This window comes from Bombina bombina, chromosome 3, assembly GCF_027579735.1.
Source record: "Bombina bombina isolate aBomBom1 chromosome 3, aBomBom1.pri, whole genome shotgun sequence".
Lineage (NCBI taxonomy): Eukaryota > Metazoa > Chordata > Amphibia > Anura > Bombinatoridae > Bombina > Bombina bombina.
In genome coordinates, this window is record NC_069501.1 from 792,866,959 (window position 1) to 792,879,025 (window position 12,067).

The 12,067-nt window shown below is 36.8% G+C and overlaps 1 protein-coding gene across 1 annotated transcript in view; it reads left to right on the forward strand.

Moving 5' to 3' along the window:
• The window catches only part of CRACDL (CRACD like), a 280,038-nt gene extending 268,846 nt beyond the window's left edge, over positions 1-11,192 (forward strand). The window contains exons 9-11 of the mRNA XM_053707696.1: positions 555-736; positions 4,679-4,814; positions 10,853-11,192. Coding sequence (XP_053563671.1) covers positions 555-736; positions 4,679-4,814; positions 10,853-10,998 — 464 coding nt within the window. The 3' untranslated portion in view covers positions 10,999-11,192. The remainder of the gene's footprint in view (positions 1-554; positions 737-4,678; positions 4,815-10,852) is intronic.
• The last annotated feature ends 875 nt before the right edge of the window (positions 11,193-12,067 follow it).

A 12,067-nucleotide genomic window follows, 5' to 3' on the forward strand; every position in this document is an offset into this window, starting at 1 on the left:
TATGTGGCTACTGAGAAACTTTTGAGGTAAAATATCTTTCTTTTTTACATAGAGATGTTCAGGTGATATTTTCTAGTTAGCTTTATACAGCTATACTGCATCACTTTCAAGTGTTTAAACATTTGGGTATTATGACCCTTTAAGTAGCCATACATTTTGTTTTTATTTGCTTTTATTATTCGTATGTTAGGTGTTATTGCAGCTATAATTCAGACTGTATACATATACAAATGTGGCAATATTATGTGTTTAGGTTTCTACTTTGTGTTGTTTCTCTACATTATGATAAAATTATTTTTGAATACACATAGCAGATTAGTGTAAGATTTCGCGTCTCGATTCCTATGCTATAAAAATGTTTATCACGTTAGCTAGGAGTAGGTACTGTCAATCAAACATTGGTGCAAGATAACAATTTACAACATGAGTTAGGCATTATAGTAAATATTTGTTTCTAGATGTATTGGACACATGTAAGTGCAACAAAACATGATTATAGATCTGTGATCTAGTCTTTGGTGTGAATAACTGTGCTTTGATCTATCTCTTGGCAGAGAAGAACACTCCTTCCCCATTGGCTGCAGCTGAACCTGTCAAAGGAACAGAGAGTAAACCTCAGCCAGATTGGATATCTTTAGCAAGGCAGAAGCAGAGATCCTTAAAAGACGAACTTCCTATTACAACAGAAAAACCTGTAAATCAGGATGCTGAAAAGTCAAGCAAAGAAAGGACAGAGGTCATTTCACTAAAATTGTTTTCAAGATTTCATAAAATAGGTTTCTGACAAAAAAACTGATAATTATGGCACCCTCACACGTCCATGTGCAGTACAGATACCAAGTAGTTTTCTCCTAGCATTGAATAACAGTTCCAAATAACCTCACTGTGCCCCTTTAGTAAAGTTACATCAAACCTGAAAGTTTCGAGTAAACAGCATATTTCTAATTATTGGCCCCCATCGTGTATAAAAACATGACACCCCATTTGAAAAAAAGACCCAAATGTGAAAGGTTGTGTAGTTCCTTAAAGGAACATTGAACCCCATTTTTTCCCTTCATGATTCTGATAGAGCGTGTAATTCTAAGCAACTTTTTATTACTTCAGTTATCACATTTGCTTCACTCTTTTTGTATCATTTTGTGAAGGAGCAGCAATGCACTACTGGGAGCTGAACACATCAGGTGAGCCAATGACAAGAGGTATATATGTGCAGGTAACAATCACCAGCTTGTTTCCAGTAGTGTATTGCTGCACCTGAGCCTACCTACCTATACAAAGACAACTAAGAAAATTAGATAGTAGAAGTAAATTGAAAACAATTGTTTAAAGGGATATTCCAGCCAAAATTGAAATGCACAACATCACTTTTACATAGAAGCATTGTTGCCACATACTTGCTATAGCAAAAATGCTTCTAGCAACCGTTATTACTGTTTTTAGTGTGAGCTTTTACTGTGCACGTGAAGCACTAGTATTTTAAGCAGTGTGTCTGTTCAGTGACTTGTATCGTGTAACTCAAGTCAACACAAGCACAATAAAAGGCACCTAACAGTTTACTGAGCAGACACACTGTTTAATTACTGGTTCATGAAGCATATTTAGATATGCTTCAGTGCCCTTGCACTGTAAAAGCGCTCACTTAAAACAGGGATAGCTTTTACTAGAAGCCTTTTTGCTAATATACTGCGAAAATGCTTATATTCAAAAGTGAAATGCATTGATATACATTACAGTTTTATAACCCCATCTACTGGATACTATATAGAGAGATCTGACAATACAGGTTATGCTATAAAGGCCAGATTAATAATTCTCAGATCTTGCAATCTATTTAATACAGCGACTCATGATAGAGTAATTTTAAACATTTGTATTGTCCCATCTTTTAATCAGTTCAATAAAAGTTACATTTCAGCATACATTTTCTTTGCCTCTACAACCAGTCTGGGCAGAGAGTGCTATAATAAGCATTTCTTTTCAGGGAACCTATTCCCTATTGTTCATACAATTTCAGTTTTGGCTGTAATGTCCCTTAAAATGATATACTCTGAATCATGAAAGAAACATTTAGGGTGTCATGTGCCTTCTATAAATATTTAATTGCAGTGTTGTGAGGTGTAAGATGGGCTCTAGTGATACATTATTCATCCTTGATACTCCAACCAACTTATTAAAGCTAAGTGTTTTATTTGTGTTTTTTTAATGATAAAAATAATATTACACAGCTGATAATGAGAGAATATTTTTTTTATGTTAGATAGTACAGGATAGCACCTCATTCAGTGCTAAAAATACAATTATTACACAGCAATTCATTTGCCAGACAAATCCAATCATACAAGAATTTTATTGGGTCTAGAGATGCGTCTAAATGTTACACTCAGCTGGATATCTGATAATTGTCAAGGCATTTGTGATGAATCACCTTATAGTGTCAATTGTATTTCCCACTTTTTTAAGCAATGGTCTCTTGGCCTTTTAGATTTCACATTATGGTTGCGTTAATACCACTGAATAATAGTGCATACTTGTGTATATGTGTGTAGTTATATGAGCTTGTTGGACACAACATTTGAAACAAATTAGCATGGACATTATTATGAAGTTGACCTTTGCCGCTATAATAGTCCTAACTTTTCTGGGAAGGCTTTCCACAAGATTTTGGAATGTGTCTGTGGGAATTTGTGCCCAGACCCAGACCATTATCCCTCCTCTACCAAACATTACAGTAGGCACTATACAATCTGGTAGGTAGTGCTCTCCTAGCATTCGCAACACCCAGATTTTTCCTTCATATTGACAGATAGTGAAATGTGTTTTATCACTCCAGTGCTCCAGAGTCCAGTGGTGGCTTTACACCTCTCCAGCTGACACTTGCACATGTTAATGCGAGGGTTGTGTGCAGCTGCTTGACAATGGAAACCTATTTCATGAAGCTCTCAATGCACATGACTTGTGCTGGTGTTGCTGGACTTGTGCTGGTGTTGCTTCCAGAGGCAGTTTGGAACTCTGTAGTGAGTGATGTGGCAGATTATAGGAGATTTTTTTATTCACCACACACTTAAAGGGACACAAAAATATTTAATGATTCAGATAGGACATACAATTTTAAATAGCTTTCCAATAAACTCCTATTATCTAATTTGCTTCATTCTCTTGGTATCCTTTGTTAAAAAGCATACCTAGGTAGGCTCAGGAGCTGGGAGTTCGCTGCTGATTGGTGACTGCACATATACACCTCTTTTCATTGGCTTACCGATGTGTTAAGCTAGCTCCCAGTAGTGGACTGCTGCTTCTTCAAATATGGATACCAAGAGAATGAAGCACATTTGATAAAAGAAGTACAGGTAGCCCTCAGTTTATGCCAGGGTTAGGTTCCAGAAGGAATGGTTGTAAATCAAAACCGTTGTAAATTAAAACCCAGTTTATAATGTAAGTCAATGGGAAGTGAGGGAGATAGGTTCCAGGCCCCTCTCAAAATTGTTATAAGTAACACCTAATACGTTATTTTTAAAGCTTTGAAATTAAGACTTTAAATGCTAAACAGCATTATAAACCTAATAAAATAATCACACAACACAGATTATATAATTAAACTAAGTTAAATGAACAAAACATTTGCTAAACAGCATTATAAACCTAATAAAATAATCACACAACACAGACTTCACTTGCATTTTTCTGCAAACAGTTCTTTCTATTCATTCCAATCTGGACTTATTTTATACAGGAAGATCTTGTTCCTTTGAAATCTGCTCTATAGCTCAGGTCTGGTTAAACTAATAAATTTCAGCTTGCTTGGCTTTGCTGCAACACAAGCGGACAGCTCCACCTACTGGCTATTGTAATAAATGCACTGCTTCTCAGTGCTTTTCAATAGCAGTCACATGACTGGAAAAAAAGGTTGTTATTCTGAAACGGTGTAAATTGAACCATTGTAAAACGAGGTCCACCTGTATATTAGAAAGTTGTTTAAAATTGTATGCACTTTTTGAACCATGAAAGAAAAATGTTGTGTTTCATGTCTCGGAGGCAACCCCTCTGTGAGTTTGCATGGTCTACCATTTCCTGCCTTGGCTGTTGTTGCTCCTAGATGCTTCCACTTATTAAATAATGACATCACATACAGTTGACCAAGGCAGATCTAGTAGGGCAGACATTTCACTAACTGTATTGTGGCAAAGGTGACAGTGCCACGTTTAAAGTCACAGATCTTCAGTACATCTCATTGTATTACCAATGTTTGTCTACAGAGATTTCATGGCTATGTGCTGGATTTATGCACCAGTTAGCAATGGATGTGACTGAAACACCTGAACTCAATAATTAGTAGGGTTGTAAACATACTTTTGGCAATATAGTGTACACACACACACACATATTGAAACATGAAATAGAGTACATGATGAAAACAAAATGTTTGTAAAGTGTTCAGTTACATTTAAGGTAGCCTAAGCTACTGCAAAATTAGTCAGTTACAAGAATTATGTCTGAAAAGAAGAGAAGATGGCTCTGCCAAGTGTAATAGGAGTTTGTTTTCACATTTATGGATAGGTGCCTTGAGAACCTGAGGACTTAAACCAAAACCATCAGTTGTCTGGCCAAATATTTAATGCTAAATGAGGGGACTGTTCTGCAATTCAAGAAAAACATTTTTTTTTTTTAACTTTTCCTTTAGGTTCATTTGAGGCAGCGAGCCGACAAAAAAACAAATCCTGCAGCTACTATTGTTCCTGAAATACATGGGCAAGAATCCAATCCAGAACTAAAAGAACAACGGCAGAGAGCTAACACAATTTCACATCCAGTCTTTGGTGAGAAAAAGAACAGAACTTTGGATTTTTCCCCGTTTTCAGTCAGCTATACACAACATGACTGGCATGATGTAGATTATTTGGGTCTGTTCTAAAACAGCAAAAAGTTTTGGGTTATTTTGGTTGTTTTGGGTTTTTGTTTTTTTTTTAATTTTAATGAAAAGAGACAGAATGTATAAAATATTTTCTTAAAGAGGAGCAATGCATGTGTGACATCTATAACATTTACACTATATATTTTAAGAATTAAAACCTGCACCACTTTACACCATCTGACTCTGGTTTTCCACATCAAATATGTTATAGAATTATTTTTCCTTAATACCCATATAGTAATAAATACTTGGTAATGTTAGTTTACTTAGTAGAAGACAAAGGATGTGGTGCACGGATGAAAGCAATCTTTTTTATTATAGCATGGAAACACAAACAAGTAGAAAGATGGTTTGATGCGCTTCGGCTCACGCCTTCATCTGAGACCATGTTAGTTTACTGACATATTTATTGTTAGAGAATAACTTCCCATAATGCCCTAATTTCAGGGATGGCCCAAGGGCTACATTTGACCCTTGGCGCTAGTTTTTGCAGCCTTTCAGGTAAAGCAGAATTATCAACATGTGCCATAGTTTTTGTGTCTCTATGATAAAGCATAACTAAAATGTGTACTTTGGTTGCCCACAACTGAGAACAGCCCTTTGTAAGGAAAAACAGCAGATATAAATGACCCTGTGACCTTACCAAAATCTATTATATAATTTAAAATATTTTTGTTTGTTTAATAACCATAAATCTATATGTGGCCCTTAAAGGGATAGTCTAGTCAAAATTAAACTTTCATGATTCAGATAGACCAAGCAATTTTAAGCAACTTTCTAATTTACGCCTATTATTATTATTTGTGTTCTCTTGCTAGCTTTATTTGAAAAGGCTGGAATGTAAGCTTAGCAGCTGCCACATTTTTGGTTCAGCCCCCTCTGTAGTGCTTGCTGATTAGTGACTACATTTAGCCACCAATCAGCAAACGCTACCCAGGTTCTGAACCAAAAATGGGCCGGCTTCTAAGCTTATATTCTTGCTTTTCAAATAAAGATACCAAGAAACATTGATAATAGGAGTAAATTAGAAAGTTGCTTAAAATTGCTCTATCTGAATCATGAAGGTTTAATTTTGACTAGACTATCCCTTTAAGGCTTCTAGAATATTGATCTATGGCCCCAATGTGCTAGGAAGTTGGCCATCACTGCCCTATTGCATCTATTTTTATTATTACATAAGCCATGCATTTCATTACAGCTCTGCCTCTTACATACTGTATATTTTTTAGTTGAGCATTGCATCTCTAGTAACACCAACAAGCCTAACTGCATTAGACATATTGGTTCAGGGTTTCCCTCCTACATTTTGAAAGATATCTGCTGTCTTTAGAGCCTGAGCTGGAATAAAACTCTACATTGAACTAGAGCACTGCTACATGTATATAACCCTTCAACACGGGGCAGATTTGCCATAAGGAAACATAAGCTACTTCTCTTTTATAGGGACATGAAACACCATTTTTATCTTTCATGATTTAGGTAGAACATACAATTTTAACCCCTTAATGACCACAGCACTTTTCCATTTTCTGTCCGTTTGGGACCAAGGCTATTTTTACATTTTTTAGGTGTTTGTGTTTAGCTGTAATTTTCCTCTTACTCATTTACTGTACCCACACATATTATATACCGTTTTTCTCGCCATTAAATGGACTTTCAAAATATACCATTATTTTCATCATATCTTATAATTTACTATAAAAAAAATTATAAAATATGAGGAAAAAATGGAAAACACACACTTTTTCTAACTTTGACCCCCAAAATCTGTTATACATCTACAACCACCAAAAAAAACATATGCTAAATAGTTTCTAAATTTTGTCCTGAGTTTAGAAATACCCAATGTTTACATCTTCTTTGCTTTTTTTGTAAGTTATAAGGCAATAAATACAAGTAGCACTTTGCTATTTCCAAACCACTTATTTTCAAAATTAGCGATAGTTATATTGGAACACTGATATCTTTCAGGAATCCCCGAATATCCATTGACATGTATATATTTTTTTTTAGAAGACATCCCAAAGTATTGATCTAGGCCCATTTTGGTATATTTCATGCCACCATTTCACCGCCAAATGCGATCAAATAAAAAAAATTGTTCACTTTTTCACAATTTTTTTCACAAACTTTAGGTTTCTCACTGAAATTATTTACAAAAAACTTATGCAATTATAGCATACATGGTTATAAATGCTTCTCTGGGATCCCCTTTGTTCATAAATAGCAGACATATATGGCTTTGGTTTTGCTTTTTACTAATTAGAAGGCTGCTAAATGCGACTGCGCACCACACGTGTAATATGCCCAGCAGTGAAGGGGTTAATTAGGGAGCATGTAGGGAGCTTCTAGGGTTAATTTTATCTTCAGTGTAGTGTAGTAGACAACCCCAAGTATTGATCTAGGCCCATTTTCGTATATTTCATGCCACCATTTCACCGCCAAATGCAATCAAATTAAAAAAACGCTAAATTTTTCACAATTTTAGGTTTCTCACTAAAATTATTTACAAACAGTATGTGCAATTATGGCACAAATGGTTGTAAATGGTTCTCTGGGATCCCCTTTGTTCAGAAATAGCAGACATATATGACTTTGGCGTTGCTTTTTGGTAATTAGAAGGCCGCTAAGTGCTGCTGCGCATCACAAGTGTATTATGGCTAGCAGTGAAGGGGTTAATTAGGTAGTTTGTAGGGAGCTTGCAGGGTTAATTTTAGCTTTAGTGTAGAGATTAGACTCCCACCTGACACATAAGACCCCCTGATCCCTCCCAAACAGCTCCCTTCCCTCCCCCACCCCACAATTGTCCCCGCCATCTTAAGTACTGGCAGAAAGTCTGCCAGTACTAAAATAAAAGTGTTTTTTTTTTAAAAAAAAAAATACATTTTTAGCATATTTACATATGCTACTTTGTAGGATCCCCCCTTAGCCCCCAACTTCCCTGATCCCCCCCAAAACAGCTCTCTAACCCCCCCCCCCTCTGCCTTATTGGGGGCCATCTTGGGTACTGTCTGCCAGTACCCAGTTTGCAAGAGAAATGGGTTTTTTTTTTATTATTATGTTCTTTTTCTGTAGTGTAGCTTCCCCCCCCCCCCCACAGACCAATCCCCCACCCCCTGACTAATGTATTTTATATGAATAAATACTATTTTTTTTAAACTTTTAATACATCTTTTTTTCTGTAGTGTAGCGGTTCCCACCCGCTCCCTCCCCGTGCACTCCCCGTGCACACGCCTGCCCCCGCCCTCCCGTGCACGCGCGCGCGCCCGTGCGCGCCTCCGATCACCCCCACCCACGATCCCGCCCCCCTACACATCATCAGGGCCACCGATGGCCGCCACCCGCCTCCCGAACCGGCTCCCACCCACCAACGAATTTAGCCGGTGATGTCCAGTGCAGAGAGGGCCACAGAGTGGCTCTCTCTGCACCAGATTGCTAAAAAAGGTTATTGCAGGATGCCTCAATATCGAGGCATCACTGCAATAACCGGAAAGCAACTGGAAGCGAGCAGGATCGCTTCCAGCTGCTTTCCAGACCAAGGACGTACGCCACACGTCCTCGGTCATTAAGTGTATTTTTTTTGAGGACGTGTGGCGTACGTCCTTGGTCGTTAAGGGGTTAAACAACTTTCCAGTTTACTTCTATTATCAAATTTGCTTCATTCTCTTGGTATCATTTGTTGAAAGAACAGCAATGCACTACTGGTTTCTAACTGAGCACATGGGTGAGCCAATGACAAATGGGTATATATATTATGTATATGCAGCCACCAATCAGCAGCTAGAACCTAGGTTTTTTGCTGCTCTTGAGCTTTCCTAGATACACCTTTCAGCAAAGGATAACAAGAGAAGGAAGCAAATTAGCTAATTAAAGTAAATTGGAAAGTTGTTTAAAATTGTATGCTCTGTCTAAATCATTAAATCATTTATTGGGGTTTCATGTCCCTTTAAGGGCACCTCTTTGTAGGCTATTCCACGCATTATTTCCTTCATTCTGCCATGGGACATACCTGGATGCTTAAAGTGTCAGTAAACTTTAAAAATAATGTTATATAATTCTGCACATAGTGCAGAATTATATAACATTATATTAGCCTTATCTGTATAAAATGTAATATTCCCTTTTAATTTAAAAAAAACTCGGCTGTTTTACAGACCCGCTCTCTGCTCTCTGCTGAGCGGGTCTGTTTTATTCACACAGCGCATCGGGCCAGCCCGACCGTGCCATTATACACAGTGCAGCTCGCTCCTGCTGTCAGACAGCTGTGTGAATAAAACAGACCCGCTCAGCAGAGAGCAGAGAGCGGGTCTGTAAAACAGCCGAGTTTTTTAAAATTAAAAGGAATATTACATTTTATACAGATAAGGCTAATATAATGTTATATAATTCTGCACTATGTGCAGAATTATATAACATTATTTTTGAGGTTTACTGTGCCTTTAACTGTTTCCTTTTATCATCAAATTTGCTTTGTCGCCTTGATATTCTTTGTTGAAAGCTACATTTAGGTAGGTGCATATGCTAAGTTCTAATCTTATCTCAGTGCATTTTGACAGTTTTTCACAGCTAGACTGCGCTAGTTTATGTGTGCCATATATATAGCATTGTGCTCACTTCCAATGAGTTATTTATGAATCAGCACTAATTGACTAAAATGAAATTCTGTCTAGCTGTGAAAAACGGTTACAATGCACTGAGATAAGAGGCAGCCTTCAAGGGGTTTGAAATGAGCAAATCAGCCCACCTAGGTTTATCTTTCAACAAAGAATACCAAGAGAACAAAGCAAATTTGATGATAAAAGTCAATTAGAAAGTTGTTTAAAGTGAAGGTAAAGTTTTCCGTTTTTTTCAACTTTATTATATTAGTAATATACTATATAGTCTGATCGCTAACTTTCTTTTAATTATTTCAATATATATTATTTTATTAAAAACTATTTCTATGTACTTACTGTGCCATTCTTTACTCCTCCCTCCATTAATTTCCTGGTTTGTGACACTCTTGCGTATAGAGCGGTCTCACCCGCTCTATACGTAGCTCAAAAGCGCATTCTCGCTTACCTAACAATTTGCGCATGTGCACAGTTCGCCGTCTATTCAATTTGCGCATGCGTGACTGTAATCGCTTTCGACTGAAAGTTTACTGGAAGCAATCATTATTGCGCATGCGCTAAACTGGAGCGAGCCTTGCTTGTAAGGGAGAGGAAGTAGTGGCAACGTATGCGCAGATCATCAAATAATGCTGTGACGTAAAATGACGGCCGCCTAACAGCCAGATCATCTATTGGCTTATGAAAGAACGTGACCGGATCGGGAAAAAAAAACAAAAAACGAGGCAAAAACGGTGTAAATATAACAAAATAAAAAAAATTGATGAATTAAAGTAGCATTCATTTTTATAGTATTTACAGATGAACTAATATAATCGAGCAAACTTAACCTTCACTTTAAAATTGCATGCCCTATCTGAATTATGAAAATATTATTTTGACTAGACTGTCCCTTTAAGCAAATGCAACCATGCACATTTTGACCTTTCTATCTTGTATAGAAACATGCACACAATTATGTTAGTCTTTTTTGACCATGAGTGTAATACAGTATATGTATAAGCCAGGGAGGTCTAGCCATTGATAGTATACATATAAGCCAGGGAGGCCTAGCCATTGATAGTATACATATAAGCCAGGGAGGCCTAGCCATTGATAGTATACATATAAGCCAGGGAGGCCTAGCCATTGATTTAATTTTTCCTAAGCAATTCTAATTCATTAGAGTTGTTGTTTGACTTTGCAAAAAACACTCAAATTACGTATAAAATAGAGCAAATGTGATGAAACAAGTGCTAAGCTGTAAGGATTGGTTATATGCATCAGTTTAAATGATCTGGATGGTAATATTATATTAAAACACAAATAACCAGTATTATTTATTTATTTTCAGCAACACAGACTTCCTTGTCAACTGAGAAAGAAGAAAAAACACAAACCAAACAAATGAATCAATCACAGACTGGTCAGCCATCTTGGATGGAACTTGCTAAGAAGAAGTCTCAAGCCTGGAGTGATATGCCTCAAATTATAAAATAATAAAGTTCCACTGGCTTGTAGTTTTTGCTCTTGAATATGTATAATAGCCATGAACCTTAGGAGTTTTCTTTAAATAATCTGTGGGAGTTTTGAGATATATCCTGCTCAATAAATTATATTTAACAAAACAAAAACACACGTTTGACTTTGCATCTAAAAAATGTCTTTATTAAAATGCTTACAGCTTTCCATGACTTTTGTGTTGGGAGTTGTTAATCTTGTTCAAATTTTAAAAAATATTGTGGTCTATTACCTCCTCCCATTCCCGTTTACAAGACTTCTCCAGACTGGCTACCATCTTGTGGAACTCTCTGCCTCGCTCCACAAGAATCTCCCCTAGTTTTGAAAGCTTCAAGCGCTCCCTAAAGACTTACTATTCAGGGATGCATACAACCTACACTGACCTTTCCTTACTCCACTGCTATCTCCTCGAACCCCTTAGCATGTAAGCCTATGAGCCCAACTGTTTGTAGATCACCCGCATAAGAGCCGATTACAACAGTGCAACTCTCGACAGGGACATCTACCCATTTGACCCCCAATAAACGTTACCTTGTATACCGCCTATGTTTATAGCGCTGTGGAATCTGTTAGCGCTCTAAAAATACCTGATAATAATAATAAAAATTCCAATCGATTAGAAAAGCTCTGTATAATGCTTCGAACATTTTGGGGAAATTTCAAATTGAACAGTATCCCAGTTGTTTTATATTTCTTTATACTTTACACCAAGAAAACTCATTATATACTATATATTAGTAAACCTCACCAACAGTATTCCAGATAAATACCTTTGCCTGGGTTTTCAAACAAGTTTTTGGATATAGCTTTTTTTTTTTTTTTTTTTTTTTTTTTAAATCATTTATTTATTCAGGCCATTAGTGTGGAAAAAGAGAAAACACAAATTTGACATATGAAAACATTTCAAACACCACGCAGGGCATTGTCATGATAAACACGAAAAAAAAGAATAAGATACCATCATGCAAGGCTGTGACCATTTATGTCCTATCTAACCATATTGTCTAAAGTAAATCTGGTTATCCACACGTCAAGCCGATTATATTAT